The sequence below is a fragment of the Trichoderma asperellum genome, chromosome 2 (assembly GCF_020647865.1).
Source record: "Trichoderma asperellum chromosome 2, complete sequence".
Taxonomy (NCBI): Eukaryota; Fungi; Ascomycota; class Sordariomycetes; order Hypocreales; family Hypocreaceae; genus Trichoderma; species Trichoderma asperellum.
Window position 1 is genome coordinate 2,836,158 of NC_089416.1, and position 18,706 is coordinate 2,854,863.

The following is an 18,706-nucleotide window of genomic DNA, read 5'->3' on the forward strand; positions in this document are numbered from 1 at the left end:
ATACCCCAGCTTTAATCTCCAGCACATCCAGCGTTGCATTAGTTCAGTCAATAACTCTTTCATTTTCTTCTTCCCTTTCCTTGCCCTATTTAATTCGCCATGTCATTCGCAGCGGCTCGCCCTGAGACCGCTCCCATCAAGTCCTTCGCCATCACTTCAGACAGCCGTCGGCCACAGCCAATCAAGCAGTCTCACGCATATACTGAGCAATTACGCAGCCTGGTTCATTCTCTCTCCGAGCTCCAGAGATCCGGCTATATCATTTACCAGCTTTCGGGGCAGGACCTGGATCGCAAGAGGCGATGTCATCGATGTGGTCGCCGTAAGTCCTGCATGGATGCAAGCTATATATATAGTGTGTCTGCGTTTAACGGTAGCTTATCTAACACACTTTAAGATCTCCCAAATGCCTTCAAAAGGGTCAAATGGCTGCCAAAGACGCCTATTCAAGGGGGGGATGGTGAACATAGCGAAGAGCTGCAGTTTAATAGAATGAAACAGACGGTTATGCATTGCAAGTATCATCCTGGGAGGATCTTCCAAAGGGTTCGTTTATTTCCTTCCACTCTTATTACTTGCACAAACGGAACGGCTATCTGATATGTCAACCGCTCAGAAATGGTCATGTTGTAATGGTGCACCTGGGGCGCCCCCGTGTCAGGGCCAGGAAGACCATACGCCAAAGATTTACGCTGCTGGGGAGCTAGAAAGAGAGTGGCGATACTATGGAACTCCCGCCGCTGAATCAGGTGGCCAGAAAGCGGTAGCAGTTGTCATTGACTGTGAGATGGGCACGGCTTCGACGGGAGAGACTGAATTAATTCGAGTCTCCGCCGTCGACTACTTCTCTGGCGCTGTTCTTCTAGACAGCCTCGTGTATCCAGATGTTAAGATGATCCATTATAACACGAGATACTCTGGAATTACCAGGCAACAGATGGAGAATGCGCGGCGTACGCGATCTTGCCTATTTGGTCGTGCCAATGCACGAAGAGCTCTATGGAAGTTTGTCGGCCCTAACACTATAGTCATTGGGCACGGCGGCAACTCTGATCTCACCTCTTTGCGCTGGATCCATCCAGTCGTTATCGACACGTTCATTGTCGAAAAGAAAAACAGGCCAATAGAGGAGGATAAGGATAACAACAAGGATAACAATAAAGGGGGGAGCAAGGGCAAAGAGGACGACACGCAGATGGAAGAAACCCCCGAGATCCTAACCAGTGACGTACCACTCAACGGCGGCAATGAAGACAGCCAAACAAACAATAAAGAGAAAGAGAAAGAGAAACAGAAACAGAAACCCCCTAACCAGCCAAGGCAGAGAGGAGGGCTATCTCTAAAAGCACTCGCAAAAGAGAGACTTAGACGAGACATTCAAATGAGTCATAAAGGGCATGATAGCGTGGAGGATTCCATTGCCGCAAGAGATATATTGCACTGGAATATCCTCAAGCTCCTTGAAGACGTAATGCCAAAGATAGAGATCGCATAGAGGTGATACAGCATAACAGCTCTTTAAATGTCCAGATCACCATTGCGTCAGCAAAGAAGAGATACCATCTAGACAAAGTTTGATAGAGAACGAGAAACAGCTCTTAACGGTAAATATAGGATTTGGCTGTTCATTTTTAAACTTGACATGATTTCTAATTCCTAAATAGTGTACAGTCTACCTGTATGCATGCTTGAACACTAAAACTCAATAGGGATATTATTGTGGTTATGCCTTGTGCTAACCTCGTCCAATGGTAGCTCGCAGGAATGAAGGCGTGAGTGATAGCGACAGGCTGTGCTGCTGGTTGGGCATGCGGCGGAGCCCAACGAGAAAATAGGCATCAGCGAATATGGAGACTTTATCTGAACATATGATCAGCTCAGCATTGCAACTAATGTGTGTTTACAGCCGATCCCATAATTCTTGCAAAACGCGTCTTTGACACCTTAAACCACAGCGATGAGCACATCATTCTATCAACAAAGACATGGAGAATCCCCATTCAACTGCACCGATTGAGCGGAGAGAATTCAGGTTAATTGCATTGGCGCCGAGCGCTGAGTCGGAGACTATTGAATGCAGTTTATGTTCCTATTCTCTCGATGGCAGCTATCCTGAATATACCGCGCTCTCCTATGCATGGGGCCAAAATGTGAGAGACAAGGTTATCAGGCTTAATGGAACTCAGTTCCCGGTTGGGAACAACCTCTGGTGGTTTCTGCATCATATGCGGTTGCGAAATCAGTATATCAATTTTTGGATTGACGCTATATGCATTGACCAGTCAAACGTCATGGAGCGAAATCACCAAGTGCAGATAATGCGGAAGATCTACAGCAACGCCCAATCGGTCTCGGTGTGGCTGGGGAAAGTCGATACTTCCTCCGACAGCGACGTGGCGATGCAATGGTTGGCGACAAGAACATCCTGTGAGCTTGGAAACTTCAATTTTGACAACTTCTGGAGCCTGCGGCAGGCCAAAGCCATATTGGCCTTTTGTGAAATGAACTACTGGCGGAGGGTGTGGATTATCCAAGAAATCATGTTTGCAAAGGAGATTACCATTTACTGCGGCTCCAAACATATTAGCTGGAATACATTTGAGCAGCTAGTCAAGGATCTTCAGGCAATATCCGATATAGGAAGAGAGCACCACACGCCTTGTGCATCTCTAATTCTCGCCAGCCCAGCTATTGTTATTGCCAAGGCGAAGGCAGCATGGGGTGGGAATCTCCAGCCTCTGACAACGTTGCTGCAATTGTATCGTGAGCACGAGGCCACAAATATACTGGATAAAGTGTATGCCTTGCATGGTCTAGCGAAAGATAGCTCAGATATAGCTGTTGACTACGGTATAACTGCCGATGACCTTCTCGTGAAGGTGTTGCATCATGCCTATTGTACTTTGGGATCCATAACTGATATAAAAGAGGCGAAAAAATCTCTTGTCCGCTTTGGGGAAATGGTGGCAGAGATGCTGGATATTGATTACTCGGCGAAAGGAATCAGCTTCCACATCTCCATGGCTGAAAGACAATCTCAGGATGGACAGGCCAAATCCGTCGAAACTTTGCATGTCGAATCTGCCGACATCATCGAGCAAACAAAAGACGATACTGCAGCATCAACCAGGCCACGGCAGAACGTAGACTACTTATCGCATGACTGGAACAAGGAGGATATTTGGTCATGCTGGAGGTACATTATTTCCAACAGAGACGAATTCGCCAACAGCGCTCGACTGGAAAACGCATCTTGGAGAAACTGGGTCAAGGTTAAGAACAACCTCAAAACAATATCGCCAGATGAATTGAACTGGTACGTATATAAATTCATGTTATCCTTCCCTAACTAGTATTCAATTAGCACATCCGGGTTAACAGCGACGCATTACAGGCTCAAAGACTATGATACCACTTGGCTCTTTGGCCCTCTACAGTGCAGCTCCAAGAATGCGAACCCACCTTGCAATGAAGCTTCGAGTGTGGCTCTGTCAAAAACAGATTTTAACCTAAACAAGAAGCCAATTTTGAAGAGGAACAACCTGCCTGAATTCATGCCTCAAGGGTCACTGGAATGCGCACCCCTGTTGAAGCAAACTACAGCGACAATCCCGGCTCAAGAAACTTGTGAGCCTTTGAAGCGTGGAGAAGACGATGTTGCCGAGCCTGTGGAGAGCCAGAGAGGCAATCAAGACACTAGTTCTTTTGCTCCTTCAGGAGGCTTGTCAAATACAACCTCCCCCTTTCCCAAACTCAAACATATTCATTTTAATGAGCTAGTAGAGCAGTACATTGCTATCGATATAACGGGCGACTACACGTACGAGGAAGACCGTGATATTCACGGCGATGACAGCAATTCCAGCGATGATGGCATCATGATGAAGCGAACCCGACCCAAGAAACGTGTCCCTTGGTATAAGAAGGATAGTCGGAAGCCTGCTGAGTTAGATGGCAAGATTATTGCGAAACTGCCACCTAGCTACCTCAAGTATCGAGCGTACACTCCGGAAATCGCCATCGATACGGCCAATAGAGTCTCCCTGGGGGAGTTCTTCCTCGCCTTGAGACCGCCACCTTTTAAAAACAGAGCAATTTCAAAATGGTATAGGAAGTTTAAATAGGTTTAAAGAAAGAATAATTCTAGCAGATATGCTATTATATGATAAAGATATTTAGCGTTTTATACATTAGACCTGATCTATTTGTTGTATTACTTTTATTAATGAGCTCTTCCAGAACTCGGATATGAGTTATGTCCTATGTTCAATACGTTCCGTATCGAAAAGACGCGGCGACGGTCATAGCATTTCCGATAAATACCATACTTTGTACACCCCTGCAACCCTTTATCTACCATTTAAGAAGTATCAATGCCTAATCTGCTTCGACTCAGAATTACGTGACGTGAGAATTCCTCGATCCGATGGCCATGGACACCGTGGCTCATGGAGAGCCAGTCACGAAGCCTTCAGGAGCTGCGGCTAGAATAATCTTTCGGGATATCCGGGAAATCTATTCTATTCGCCATGTTATATGCATGTGGTGGGCTGGTGGTATAATTTATTGGCCATCGATAAACGGACGGCAAGAATATGATGGTGGTGAAATTATGAGTGGGTGTTTCTGATGATGAGTGCGTAGGAATTGTCTATGCACAATATAACTTTCAATGCTTGTATTCTTTAGAAGTCGCCCTGTGAACCAAAGGCTTGCTCTTTGGAAGGGAGGTGGTGTCCGCAAGGCAGACGCACCACAAATTAGTGGCGCTGTAGGTATTATGGTTGTTTAGGGGGTAGCACCGCATATAATCCCTGCCTGCCTATTATGCTGCAAGCCGGCAGAGAATATCGTGGAGTGGCTGGATAGGCAGATTTTCCAGCTCACTACGAAAACTGCCTCTCGGCAATTCCTTGAATTCTGGAAATATATAAATAGCGATTGTAGCAGCGGAATAAATCTTCTTCACCTTGAACTCTTGACATAGTGTTGTTGCTGTTTCTATGTCAGTGTACACATATACATATATGTATATATTCACATATAGATCATACACATTTCCGACTCCATGGCTCAAGCATACACGGAAGAAGGTATCCTCAATCAATTCGCTACTCGTCAATGAAGGATACTAACAGATGCAGACCACGAGACATTCTGGGCTGATAATGAGGACATGAGGTAAAATACCAAAGCATATGCAAAGAGGGCAAAAGCCGTTGCAAGCAAGGGAATCTGCACAGACGGAAACCATCCATGGATGAAAAAAACATATGACGCCCCATGGAAACTTCGAATCTTTGATCTGGAAAGGGGCTGCCGCGAGGTATCAACTGAACACGAATCCGAAAGTGCGCGAGATCTGCTGTTACGCCTATTTCACCGGGAGAGCACACAGAAAGAAGGTCTTGTGGATCAGAGAAGCCGTCATCTAATACTCCTTGAGGATTTCAGTCCGAGAATAGCAGAACTACTAGGAGTGTTACTAAACATTCCTCCAGATTTCTTCCTCTCTCACTGCAATGGGCTCAATGAGCTCAGTGTCGTTAATAAACAACTGTTCAAACAAGGGGGCTCAAAGTACTGGAAGGTCGCCGTCCCTCAATTGCGCCGCTACCCTCAAGCGATGATGGACAGCGGGGGGTATGACGTTTTCTGCGGCTCCTTTAGCCGCGACACAAAGAAGGTTGAGAAAGGGGATGTTAGTATTGGCTTTAACAGCTACGTATCTTACTGAGCGAGCTCGTACGAAGCTGGCTCATGGACAGGTGTGTCGCCCTGCAGTATTTTGAAGATATCAACATACATTATTAACGGAACTATAGCGGTAGTCGTGGCCGATTCGCACCAGAGTCAAGCACGTCGTGTCTCTGGCTCTGACCCAAGCCACGTAAAAATAATACCTCTACAAACTTATGAGCCATCGGTTGGTAATCTGTGGCACGAAACCGTCCTCGACTCCGTAGATGACGAATTCGCTCAACCACACGAGCGTTCGATTTTCGATGCAGCCGTAAACGCTTACAAGGATTTATCCTTGGAAATCATGGATGATCCATTTTCAGCAACACACCTTGTTCGCAATTGTATTCGCGCGGCGTGGGAGCAGATGATCTGGCGAGATGAACACCAAGTCAGCAGGCACCTGACTCAAAATGTGTGGCATCACCGTATCAGCCACAGGGTTCCTCCACTGGAGGATTTTGAAAACAAAATGGCCATTGATAACGAAGCCATGAAGGACTATCAGACACTTATGAGTCTGCAAGAATCTGCTAGGCATAACAGATACATACTCCAACTTATTCTTTATAAATTTCGCCTTCGAGACACACGCTGTTTGTCAGTAAAGGCGCCAGAATTTCACAATCACATGGCAGAAGGGGCTGAGTCGTGGAAGTTTTTGGATGCAAAGCTTCAGTACATAGAGGAATCTCTCACTAATCACACAAAGATGTACTATGATCGCTCTGCAATGGAAGAGACGTACGAAGCCAAGATGCAATCGCGGGAATCAATGCGGCAAACAAAGGAGACCGCAGCCGCGAATCGGATGGCACGAAGCTCCGGCCAGCTAACCAAGATAGCTACCATCATTGTGCCCTGCACGTTTGTGGCCTCCATCTTCTCCATGGGTGGGGAGTTTGCTGCTGGCGAGAGCCTGTTTTACGTTTACTGGATTATATCTGTGCCCATCACTCTTGGATTACTTTTCTGGATCATTCATGAAGATATAGTGGATGCTGTGCAAAAGCCGAAAAAATGGATGAACTCGAGGAAGACGAAGCTTAGTGAAAAGTCGCAAGCATAGTTGGTTTCTGCATTGGGGAGAGAAGAATATTATTCGGTGACTTTATTAGACGATAGACGACTACGTGCTCCTAGAAATATGACTTTGGCTTTTTGGCTTTTATCGTTCTATGCCATCTTGATTCTATATATCCTTGACAAAGATGTCCAAAGTGGGACAGATTGTACAGAAAGCTGAAACGGGCAAGGGTAGAGTTAGAGTTGGTTGTTATTATGACATGATTGCGCCCCAAGAAATGGCTTCGCCAAAAGATACCGGTGCATCGAGTGCAGATGCTCGTGTTCAGCTTCCAAATAGCGGCGCTTCTATATGGTGGGACGAGTTTTGTATAGTGTTTGTTCTACAAATCTACATTTGCTTTCTTCACGTTAAGTGCTGGGAGTGGTGTTCCGGTCAATTCAATGCCACACTCTCTAGCAAAACTCTGAATCTAATAGCAGCGTCAGCACCGCTGTATTCTCGTAGAGCTCGAATGAAGCATAAATCAAGAAACCGTATACGAACCATGGATAGCATTTTGATTATGTGTCTGGCAGATCTCTCGTGCCATAATGTGCCAGAGGGCAGTTCCTCCGGCTGCTCTAGACTTATATCGATCTTCTTCAGGTGGTTTGCTGTGCTCCAGACGTCCAAAAGGATCTCTACCGTCTTGCACCATCCCCTGGCATCGTCAAACAGATTCATTACCAACTCGACCCGCCGCATATTCTTCAACGTGTCTTGGCTGATAAACTCGGTGATGTCCATGGGCCTCCCCAATGTGATCGTATAAGGCGGTGGTCTCCGCAGAGTAAATACTTTGAAGTTCATGGCTTCTCGCGCTTCCATGGCGATTTGTCGATTACACAGAAAGATCCCGGGCGTGACTTTGAGCCGCGCCGGGACGTGAGGCGTTGGTAAGACACACTTTGGCAGCCTCCTCCTGTCGTGTTCCCCTTCCCCTCGCGCACAGTCATATTCCATACGTGCAAATATCGGGCGAAAGTCCGGATACTCGAGAACAAACATGTAGATCTCATGGCGGATATGATACGGCAATAAAAGAAACGGGGAGGCGCGGCAGTCTTGGGAATGGGCTTGAGAAGCATCCATAATGGGGGATGGGATCGTCGTGCTCATGTTGCTTGAGAAGGTGTTTAATCGCGAATGGGAGGAAAAGAGCCGGAGGAGAGAGAGAAATCAGGCTCGATGATGAATGGCGAATAAGGTTGAGATGACGTAGCTTGCACATCTTTCCATATTCATGATATCGCATATGCAAAAATAAGCGGATATTCAACATGATCTGGCGTGCCTGTTAGAAGCAGGGTATAGGTTTATTTAGCTATACAATTCGTTTTTACGAAACTCCAACGCCACACTGACTTCAATTACACATAATAGCACATGTACTGTGCCAATCGCTGTGCCGTATTACAGTAAGCCGATTCAGCCACAGATTGGTCGCACATTATTACCTAAAGCGAACCCAACAATATACGTAGACAAAGCCCCAGAAAACCTCCAAACTATGCGTCTCTAGTAAAGCCACGTACCAACTTATACATCTGCCGGTCCACGTATGTAAGTGTTGGGACGCAGACGCCCGAAATGCTTCTAAATATAGAGAGTTTATTTCTTAGAGTTAGGCTACTTAAATAAATTACCTCGCTATACCATCTAAAAGTGGAGGTAGTTACGCACTATAATTCCGACACCGGAATTGCCAGTACAGTAACTCAATGGCCCCTGGTCTGGCCGAAATGAAGCATTTCGCATTTAAACCATCCATTGAATTCGAACAAAAAGCAGAAAACACAGCAAAGGCTTTGAGCTCAATTTTTCTTCTTCAGCTTATGTCCACACCATTGACTGTTTTTTTCTTTTCTTTTATTATTTGAAGTTTGAGCCACTTGAATTGCTTCTGGATACTTTGAGCGTTGGTTGTTGAAATGTCTTTGTTCTTAACCTTTGTTATCGTAGCTATGTGATTGATCTTTCCTTGCCCAAAGCTATTTCCTCCAATCATAAAATCCTCCCTTGAATACATTACCAAGTCTCGAATACTGCTATAAGTATTAAGCACCTCGCTACAGATGTCGGGTACCAGTCTACACTCACATAAACCTCCCTTCACTGTGTGTGCAGCGACATCACAGCGCCATGAATGAGCCGTGGGCCAAAGCCGCCATACAAGGAGAACTTTGTGAATCAAGCCGTGATTAAAGCGATTACATCTTCAGCGAGAGTGCGTATGTCTGCCGCGAGTAACACAAGATTTTCCCGGCTTTATTGAAGACCGCCGGTTATACCCAACATTCACCTAAACACGGGTAAATGCTGATTCTGGCGTAATACAGAAATTATGCTGTATAAATGCTTGAAAATTTTCTGGGATTTTATAAAACTAAAGTAACAACTCAGCATGACAAGTCACAGCAAAAATGAAGATCGAGTGTATCGTTTGCGGAGACTTCAAGGAACCGGAAGACTTCTCTTCGTCCCTGATTACACAAGAATGCAAACATTTCCCCACAACATGTTTAGAATGTTTGAGACGCGCTCTGAGATCTGAGCTCGAGCGGAAACACTGGGAGGCAATCAAGTGTCCGCAGTGCAGTACCATTTTTAAATACCAGGACATACAAAAGTTCGCAGACGATGAAACAAAGAGGAAATACGACACTCTGATAATACAACGTGCGGTCAAGGATGATCCCAACTTCATATGGGTATGTTCTTCTCTAGTCTCCTGACTTCTCTGCAACCGCAATACTGACTCTCTTTTGCTTTGCTTAGTGCTCCTCTGACTGTGGCTCCGGTCAGCTTCATGAGGGAGGCAGCGACGAGCCAATCATGAAGTGCAACTCTTGCGGCAACTTGACTTGTTCTCAACACAGAGTAGCTTGGCACAAAGGATTGACATGCGAGCAGTACGACGAAAAGGAGGCAGCACACCATACAAAAGAGGATAAAGGCAGTGCAAAAACGATCAAACAGGTAACAAAATCCTGTCCAAAATGCAAGGCACATATTGAGAAGAATGGAGGATGGTGAGTATTGATACCTTTTTTTTATTCGCCAATATTTATTACGATGGGCATTTTGATCAAGTACACTAATATACTATTTAGTTCGTATATGACTTGTAAGGGTTTATTTTCCTTTCTCATTCGTTTGCATCCATTCTAGGCTTGTTATCCGCAAACCACCGATAACCAAACTCCGTTGAGTGACATTAAACTCTATTGTGAAATTGACGCGAACTTTTAACGAAATTGTCTTAAACAGGCTCCAGGTGCGGCCACCAGTTCTGCTGGAAATGCAGGAGACGATGGAGTCCACATAGCTGCAGCTGTTAATAAAAAAAAACCAGCCATTTCAGTATCCCGATAACAGAGAAATGGTATTACACATGTTATTTGTAGCTACGTAAAGATAAGATACTAATCTATAATCAAATCACAGGCTCCAAATGCTTACATCAGTTTTGCTGGGAATGCTTGGAAGACTATAAGACAATTCTAAAGATGGACAACAGCGCACATGAAAGACAATGTCCGTTTCATACGGAGAATCTGCCTTAGTGTCCTGGTTTACCATATTGGTGTGGATGGAAGCCATTATGTATGTCGTATTTATTGTATGCTGTTATTAAAAGAGAAGATTGATGTAAGAGTGAAGCTAAAGGAAGTGGACCTTATCTAAGCATCATACTTTAAAGAGGTGGTACACATGGAACCAAAATAATGATAATAAGAAATAAATAAATAAATAAAAACAACAAAAGGAAAGCTATCAAATAAGTGTTATAGTCTCATGCCGTGCTGGCCAGAGACCACGCAATGGAGACGTCATATACAACCCAAGTCGTCTATAGGTTGATGGTCCATGGCTAGAGGGCTTCAAGATCAAGTATTTATCATCATGTCCCACTGGATCCATCAAGATCACTTCGTCACCAACACACATTTCTGTAGAATCCCCAAGAATGTCAGGGAATATCTCTCCGTCTGGTATCAGATTAGACCTATGAATTCCATCATCGGAGATAAGCTGCAATTGGAAGGCATCTCTATGATCTTTATGGGCGATTATAATTCCTCTGAATGTATCAACTGTCGCCATCAGAGTCGCCGAAGACACACTACCATACATATTAGGACCGGCAGGAGAACAATTTACGTGCAGATTCTTCAAAGCTCCCAGAGTACTTTGAGAGGGTGAGAACATGATGCGGCCTGTAACTGACGCCCAAGACCACGTTGGAGCAGATTCTGGCTGAACGCGGCGACTCTTCCTTTTCCCTCCATGCAAATTCATTCCGCGATCTAAACAGAACCACAACAGAGATGAAGCAAAAGAGTCGCTCCATAATCCAGCATGAAACTCGATTGAAGGATTTCTGGAATGCATGTGAGACGCTATTCCTGCCATGGCGGGTAGACGGTCTGACGGATACGTGAGATCGCGGCAGGTAAATTCTTGCACCAGTTTTGCCCAGTGCTCCTTATGGTCCAATTCTCTCGTAAGATTGTATTTCATAGGCATTTCATGCGTAAAAATATGAGGGTTCACCCGGCATTCGCATCGAGAAACGCTTCGACATTCCCAAGTGATCTCCTCTGCAGTGAAATGAAGTATACGGGATGCGAGGACGCTCTCTTGCAGGATCCAGCCTCTACTTGAGAGATTGCTGCGGTAATTGGACGCTCGGGAGTGGTGCATGAATACATCCATATTTCCAGTCCCTTTCTTTCGAGCGTAGACATCAACGAATTTGCTCTGCGGTTCATCTTTGTTCGCCTTTGGTGTTCCGCCATCGGATGCTGGTCGAGGGCACACGAGTTTCAGAACCGGAATTTGTCGCCAAGGGTCCTCCAAAAAGCCTTTCTCACTATTGTGAGCTCCATCAGCGGCAATGACTACTTGACAGTTTGAGTAAACAGCATCCATCTTTGAGCCCTGCACGGCCCAGTCTGTAGCGGAATCTTGGATGATACAAAGCGAGTCTATCCACAGAAATGGTATCGCAAGGGCACGACAGACCTCAATCGCGTGCCGAAAAGTCATGGGAAATCCTTGAAGCGATATGTCGCGCCGCAGGTCCTCCAAGTTCTTCTGTCGAAGCTGAAGAGCAACTTGTCCACCCCAACTGTGACTGAGAGCGGCGTAAACCCCCGTTTCTGCGCTTTGATTGAGTATCAATCGAGGGTTTTTCCCAGGTCGAACATCCAAGACCCTATCTGGTAATATCATACTTGATTGGGGCTGGTGGCACATCTTATGTTGAGACAAACACTCTTTCATCCATGAATTCATGAGCGCCACACATTGGTCAGAAAGTCCATTTGCTTCAATATTACGAGCTCGACCAATGGCTGGAAGACGATATGATGAATCTGTGAGTATGAATATTAACTATCGCATCCAACTGAAATCGGCAAGAGTTCAACCTACCTGCATCCACATACAGCTCTATTTCTGCGAAATTTCTATACTCGGTTTGCAACCTCACAATAAGAGGGAAAGGCTCCGCATTTGTGCTGTCCACGCCAGAGAATAGCGTAACTCCAAATAGGTCTTCATTGTTTGGGGGTTCAAGGCCAGGTAGCTCTAACGCCTTGATCAATAGCGCGCAGTAAGGACAACCAGACGCCGCAGATGTTTGTAAGAGACCCAGAGGAATGCCCAATATACCATCAATGGTAGGGAGAGAAAGATTCAAGTCTTGGCAGTGCTGACAAGCCGCGTTGGTTCTCGGCGGTGGAAAATACCTCTTATTAGACAGCATAGGTCGTGAGGGATATATAAGATCTTGCGATGGAATGAAGAGGGGAAAGAGCCAGAAGTTGTTGTGCTCAAGCGCGCAACTCAGAAGAAATCATTCATAAAATTTTTGATGAGATCTTGTGTCTAGTGGTGAATACAGCTGCATGTGCTGACACATATATACACCTTGATAACTCAGATGTGGGTTGATCCTGATGGCTTGAATCTACTTAGACAACCTTGAAAGTAAGGTTATAATATATTGCTGATTATAAAGCGCTATAGTAAAAGAAGCGCAGTGATTATGTTGTACTTTTCCGCATTGTGTAAGATTGGGGTAGCTGTAGGTCTACCTACCTAGGTACCCCATCAACGGTGCTATTGTACCTTGTGTATTCATTCAAATATGAAAAGGGCAGCTAGGTTGACAAAATACCAGCGAATCTCTCTGTCCATATTTGCCCTAGTCAGGTGAACTCTAGCCAAGCTCATGCTTTATATACAAATATGCGACGCATTTCCAATGTCTGGTCAGATAGTTAAGGAAAATAAAAGCCAGGAGTGCCGACCGCAAACAATTCAAGCTTATGTCGAAAGTGTAACTCGTCCGTACTTACCTGCCGAATTAATAATCGACCAAATCCCTAAAAATCACTTGTTTTCGGTGGATCGTATAGAGCAACTTTTCGGTCAAGTCAGATCATCTTGCTTATTGTTCTACGTATTTTTGCGGCTTGCCTCTTTTTGGGTTGATCGACTCTTATTTCTCCGTGTTAGCTCAACTTGCCTGCCTGGGTAGGATAAGCTGTGTTAATACGTTAATATCCGTGTTTACTAATTCTTGAAGTGGGCGAAATAACTCCCGGAAAGGATTATGTATCAACCTGGAGTAGCCTATTGCGTAGGTCATCTTGTTACTCCTTAAAAGATAGCCATTGTATCTATACAATTCTAACGAATTCCTCCGGAGACTGGGTTACTGGTAGAAAAAATGTCTATGCCAATTCCGACCCTGGTTGAGTGTTGACACAATCTTCCACTTATAGGACGAAATCTTTATTCTTACAAAGGCGGGTGCCAGCAAAAATGCTCCCGCTATCCTAGTAACCTTCCCGGCTTCTCGAACCCAGAGATTGTGCACAGACGTTTAAGCAGTCCGACATACGCCCGAGCAAGACCAAGCTCCCTTGTTTTATACATCACTAATCTTATAGAATGCTACTGTCTTGAGTTGCTAATAAGTCTAAAACAACTGAATCGGTTGTTGCTCCCAGTATATCCACAACGTACTCCATACCGGTAGTTAAAGCGTCTTTATCATGGCGCCAGTTATGTAGAGTTATCTCTTTTTTTTTTTTTCAAGCTACAACACATGAAATCTTAACTTGAGTCACTACACCAGCTCAGCCCCAAAGCATCATTGTGCTATTAGTGCTTACTTGGCATCTCTGACCCTTGTAAGAACTTACCTTTCCAAGCAGAGCATGGAGGACGCTAGAAGCTTTCCAGATGGGTTATTCAAATACGATGTCGGTGTAGGCGAAACTTTTACGGAGTATATCACAGCCAAATCCATGGGCAGTTGTCGATATTAGTCAGAGGGTTTCATTTGCGCTTGTTGCTATCTGGTTCAGTTTCTATATCCCTTGCCGAGCTGATATAAGTCATACTAAAATCAGTCTTATACCCCTTGCTTCTATCCCGTGTTTCAATATCCCCTGTATTTATCTCAGTATCTGATGACTTTTGAGGAAGTTTTAAAGGGATATATGACTTATGGATGCATATTTATAGACAACTGGATCCTTCTTCGGCAGGTTCAGGTCGGATATCAACCTTCTATTATATTAGTATCCTCTTATTTCTCAGCTAACCATGCGCGCCGCTACGATATCCTTGATAGTAGCTCGGTTGCTTCAAACTGCCGTTGCTGATGGCTCGGCATTTTCCTGCCAACCGGGGCAGTCATGCTGGCCTACCATTGCAGAGTGGCAGGCTTTCAACCAAAGCATCTCAGGAGCCCTACAAGTAACGGTGCCAATGGGGAGCGTCTGCTTCCCAAGTTCGCCCAATTACGATAGCGGTCTATGTGCTATCGTCCAGGCAAATTATATGAATGGCACCTTTCGCGAATCATCCACCGCAGCGCTGCAAGACACAAACTGGGAATCTTGCGGCACTGCGAATTGCTTTCCCGGCGTCTTCGCACCTCGAGGCCAGACATGTTCCCTGGGAAGACATTCTGCGTTACAGGTTCATGCTACAACCTCTGAACACATCACGGCTACCATGGCGTTTGTAAGAAAGTATGGCATTCGGATGGTGATAAAAACACCGGCCATGACTATCTTGGCCGGAGCAGCGCGGCTAATACGCTGACGCTCAATACTCATAACATGAAGAACATATCATTTGAATCTTCATTCACTGCTCATAACTGCCCTTCTGCGGGGACTAGGCAGAATATCGCCATCATCGGAGCCGGTGTCAATGCTCAAGACGCGATGGACTACTTTGAACAGCGTAACATCATGGTTACAGTCGGCGGTTGTTCGACTGTGGGCATTGCCGGCGGATATGGCCAGGCCGCAGGTCACGGACTTCTTACACCGGCTTATGGATTGATGGTAGACCAGGCCGTTGAGTTTGACGTTGTCACGCCCGATGGAGTTTTCCGCACCATCAACGAGTGCAACGATCCCGACCTGTTCTGGGCCATGCGAGGCGGCGGGGGCGGATCCTTTGCTGTCCTCGTGAATTACAAGTTCCAGGTGTATCCCAAGAACCGGTGGGCCGCATGGCGCTTGCAGGCAGGCTTCAACAATAGCGAGACTGGCCTCACAAAGAGCACATTCTTGCGTGACTTTCTCACAGAGCTGTCCAATGAACAGCCCAACTGGTCAGCAAACAACGCTTCTGGCTATGATACCGTTTCGGCGACCGGCATCAACCTCCTTGAAGTGATGCCCATTGGTTCAGACCCTCTGGGAGCTTTAAAGCAGCTGACTTCCAAGTTCAATTCCTTCTTGACCAGCTATCCAGGGCTCAACATCACGATCAACTCCTACGTCTTATACGACACTGAAAAGGAGTTCTACGCCGCCCAAGAGGACTACCTCAGTCAGTTTGGAACTGTCGGCATCTCCGTCTTGGCTCCAAGCCGTCTCATCACCACCGACAACTTCGAGACTCCCGCCAAGATCGATGCCCTCGTCACTGCCTTTTTGCAGGGCATGGAAAATGCCCGCCAGATTCTGGCAAACGACACCACAGGCGCTGTGGTCAACTTCCTCATCCTCAAGACGGGAGCGACCAACACGCCTGATACGCACAACGCAACCAGCGCCAACCCCGTATGGCGAAACACTCTCTGGCATCTCGTCACTGCCGCAGGTTGGCTGCCCGGCATGGCAGACGGCGCTCAAGCTGCTGCGGCCGCTCGTTCCGCTTTGGAGGCGATTAAGAAGCCGCTCTCGGTACAGGCTTCGTATCTCAACGAGGCGGACCCTGATGAGCCTGACTGGCAGGATGTCTTCTTTGGTGGGAACTACGATAAGTTGCTTGCGATTAAGCAAAGGTACGACCCTGACACGTTGTTGAACTGCAAGAAGTGCGTTGGATATCTTGGAGACGCAGATCCTATGTATTCTTGCTATTCGGATAACCCCGTTCCATCAATACCGTATCCGTTTGCTTAAAAAGATGTTATTATGTAGATTGATTGTATAGAAATTTGCTCCTGCCGATAGATATAAATTTAATAAACCAACTCTATAGCAAAGTGATGAATGAGCAAATTGCTGTAGAGATTTGTTTGAAGTTACCATAAGATTTGATAGCTTTTTCTGATTGTCTTGACTTTCCACCTAAGTGTACTGTATGCATGGTGTGATATTGATAATTCATCGACATTGAGCCCCTGCAAACATCAGGGAGGAGTGTATGTAGCTTGGTCTTTTGATATGGATTATGCATACTTCGCCATCATTTAGCCCCTAGAGATGACCTCGTTCGGAAATTGGGTGATCTTACGCCAATAATAACCGATTCTTACTCAAAACAATGGTTTCCTTTGGGCGATGCAATTACCAAAAGAGAGGTCCGGATTTTGCGCAATCCAGTAGGAACGAGTGAGTAGTAGGTAGCCGAGGTTGTAGGCAATGTATTCTCTTTGTTTACTAGAATCGTGCATAATCGCGCTCAAAATACTCTTTTCTTCTACATGTTGATTACTTTATTGGATATTCTATCAATCTTTTCTTATAGATTTCCCCTACTTCTGCTTTATACGTAGAGATAGTAGACGTAGCAGTTGGCCTTGTAACCCATAAAAGTCTATAAATTTCTCTTCTCCACTTCCCAGAACTTTTTATACCTTTCTTCTGCAGCCCAACCGTGCTCTTCTCGGATCTGTGTAAGGAATTCTTCATCGGGTTCTTGTAGCATATGGCAATCTGGCTTTTCCCAGCTTCAAGCAAAAGTTCAACAATATCCCAGTGACCTCTGATGACGGCTGCGTTAAGCGCACTGCCATACTCCCACAGCGTTCGTTACAGATAAATCGGTCTTTTCGACGCAATAACATTTGCACTGTTTTGGCCTGACCTGAGTATGCTGCTGCTTGCAGAGCTGTGCCAAAGATGCCACCATGTGCATTGATATCAATGGTATGGCATTCATCCAGAAGCATTTTCACTGCTTCAGTCGCTAAATTCATGATGACGGTCTGCCTGCTGATTTTCTCTTCGAGCTCGCTCAAGAACCAACTACCTCCCCGGCTATCAAAGAAGGGATAAGAATTGTGGAATCCATGTTCATATTCGTATTGAATTGCACATGCAGCCTAAAGAGGAAAGCCATACTCTCCTCCTCTTACATTCGCATCGGCACCGTTTCGAGCAGAAGGCGGATCTTGCCCATCCACCGTGTCTTGCCAGTCCACTGGTACAAAACTATGGAGATTTTCAGACTTAGCTGCAAGAATGTAATGTAATGCCTTCATAAGCTGTTCTCGCTTTCCATTAAGCTTTGTACATTCATCGAGCGCATCGATAACTCCGTCCTACGTTTTAATATCGCTGAAGACAAAGTAATAATAAATAATAGCTGTAGAGGCGTCGTTATCATACTCTGTTTTCAGGTATTGGATAACTGAAGAGCTTAGAACTGATTTTCCAGAACCAACTACTAGATACCAGCAGTGGAAGCTAGAGATAAAGCGATGGGAGCAATTGAGTACCAGAAGAAAGTGAAACGCACCTTTCCCATGAAGCCATAAGAGAGAATGGGGATTCCGCATTCATAATTTAAATTTTTCATTCCCTTTAATTAGCCATTCGTTTGTGCCGTGCTTGTGTTTGTTGCGAGCGGCATTATACATGGTTGATGGATCTATATCGCATAACCAGTGAAGTAACTCTTGATGATTTCGGTCCCTATTGGCATCTTCTACCGCCATTCGGAACTCGCAAATGTCCGCGCCAATTGTCTTTAAATTCAGTATAGTTCCTTGATACCGGTTTTCAGCCGAGATACATTCTTCGTCGTATTTTCGATCGCGCCAAAGCTTGTCGACGGCGGCTATTCGAGCCTCTTGCTGGCGTATTTCTTCCATCAATCCATGCCAGTCGTACTTTTTGGCAAAGTCGCTGATAACTCTAGAGGTATTGCCTCAAGCATAAGAACAATATCAATCGACCTCAAATTTTAATATTTGCTGGTACAATTGCCCCAGTGTAGCCTTATATTCTGCGTGTCCTGTTGTAAATGGCTGATTGGCTCTGTCTCCAGCTTTATAGCGCCGATGATAAAGGTCTTCTCTCATACCGCACTTCAGAATAAGCGAGGAGATATATCTCAGTCCTTCTGCAAGTGACTCCTCTTGACGCTTAGGATTTAAACAAACCTAAAGAGTCATTTAACACTAGAAGCACTAAATGCTAAGACTCATAATTCAACTTACCGAAACTAAAAAGCTTATACCAGCCCAGGCAAGCGAGGCATACGAGCTGGGGATAATAGCCTCCGTGACAGAGCCGTTGACCAGTTTAATAGCTTTGAGCACAGATTCTACCATCTCAGCCAGCCGAACCTCAGAGCCCAAAAACATGACTTTCCAAGCCTCTTTCTGGACATGTTCCATCT

General features: G+C 45.4%; 9 protein-coding genes across 9 annotated transcripts; 6 read left to right on the plus strand and 3 right to left on the minus strand.

The window, feature by feature from the left end:
• Window positions 1–99: 99 nt before the first annotated feature.
• On the plus strand, window positions 100–1,495 carry TrAFT101_003257 (uncharacterized protein; the record flags this gene model as incomplete). The annotated part of the gene is made up of 3 exons (XM_024899455.2): window positions 100–322; window positions 398–546; window positions 617–1,495. 3 exons carry the CDS (start codon window positions 100–102, stop codon window positions 1,493–1,495), a joined length of 1,251 nt encoding a protein of 416 aa, XP_024764391.2.
• Window positions 1,496–1,985: 490 nt separating this feature from the next.
• TrAFT101_003258 (uncharacterized protein) lies at window positions 1,986–4,124 on the plus strand (the record flags this gene model as incomplete). The annotated part of the gene is made up of 2 exons (XM_024899358.2): window positions 1,986–3,316; window positions 3,395–4,124. 2 exons carry the CDS (start codon window positions 1,986–1,988, stop codon window positions 4,122–4,124), a joined length of 2,061 nt encoding a protein of 686 aa, XP_024764392.2.
• Window positions 4,125–5,976: 1,852 nt separating this feature from the next.
• TrAFT101_003259 (uncharacterized protein) lies at window positions 5,977–6,880 on the plus strand. Its single transcript, XM_024910927.2, has one exon. It carries the CDS (start codon window positions 6,047–6,049, stop codon window positions 6,809–6,811), a length of 765 nt encoding a protein of 254 aa, XP_024764393.2. The 5' UTR covers window positions 5,977–6,046; the 3' UTR covers window positions 6,812–6,880.
• On the minus strand, window positions 6,824–8,147 carry TrAFT101_003260 (uncharacterized protein). Its single transcript, XM_024910928.2, has 2 exons — window positions 7,316–8,147; window positions 6,824–7,241 (listed from the first exon to the last, which is right to left on the minus strand). The coding sequence occupies exons 1-2, from the start codon at window positions 7,928–7,930 to the stop codon at window positions 7,152–7,154; spliced, it is 705 nt and encodes a 234-aa protein (XP_024764394.2). The 5' UTR covers window positions 7,931–8,147; the 3' UTR covers window positions 6,824–7,151.
• Window positions 8,148–9,234: 1,087 nt separating this feature from the next.
• Window positions 9,235–9,847, plus strand: TrAFT101_003261 (uncharacterized protein; the record flags this gene model as incomplete). Its single annotated transcript, XM_024899432.2, has 2 exons — window positions 9,235–9,522; window positions 9,590–9,847. The coding sequence occupies 2 exons, from the start codon at window positions 9,235–9,237 to the stop codon at window positions 9,845–9,847; spliced, it is 546 nt and encodes a 181-aa protein (XP_024764395.2).
• A 685-nt stretch (window positions 9,848–10,532) lies between these two features.
• On the minus strand, window positions 10,533–12,823 carry TrAFT101_003262 (uncharacterized protein). Its single transcript, XM_024909547.2, has 2 exons — window positions 12,251–12,823; window positions 10,533–12,192 (listed from the first exon to the last, which is right to left on the minus strand). The coding sequence occupies exons 1-2, from the start codon at window positions 12,582–12,584 to the stop codon at window positions 10,589–10,591; spliced, it is 1,938 nt and encodes a 645-aa protein (XP_024764396.2). The 5' UTR covers window positions 12,585–12,823; the 3' UTR covers window positions 10,533–10,588.
• Window positions 12,824–14,437: 1,614 nt separating this feature from the next.
• Window positions 14,438–14,941, plus strand: TrAFT101_003263 (uncharacterized protein; the record flags this gene model as incomplete). The annotated part of the gene is made up of 1 exon (XM_066126834.1): window positions 14,438–14,941. One exon carries the CDS (start codon window positions 14,438–14,440, stop codon window positions 14,939–14,941), a length of 504 nt encoding a protein of 167 aa, XP_065982941.1.
• Window positions 14,942–14,958: 17 nt separating this feature from the next.
• TrAFT101_003264 (uncharacterized protein) lies at window positions 14,959–16,260 on the plus strand (the record flags this gene model as incomplete). Its single annotated transcript, XM_024907693.2, has 1 exon — window positions 14,959–16,260. One exon carries the CDS (start codon window positions 14,959–14,961, stop codon window positions 16,258–16,260), a length of 1,302 nt encoding a protein of 433 aa, XP_024764397.2.
• A 1,601-nt stretch (window positions 16,261–17,861) lies between these two features.
• Window positions 17,862–18,704, minus strand: TrAFT101_003265 (uncharacterized protein; the record flags this gene model as incomplete). The annotated part of the gene is made up of 3 exons (XM_066126835.1): window positions 17,862–18,232; window positions 18,389–18,467; window positions 18,525–18,704. 3 exons carry the CDS (start codon window positions 18,702–18,704, stop codon window positions 17,862–17,864), a joined length of 630 nt encoding a protein of 209 aa, XP_065982942.1.
• Window positions 18,705–18,706: the final 2 nt, after the last annotated feature.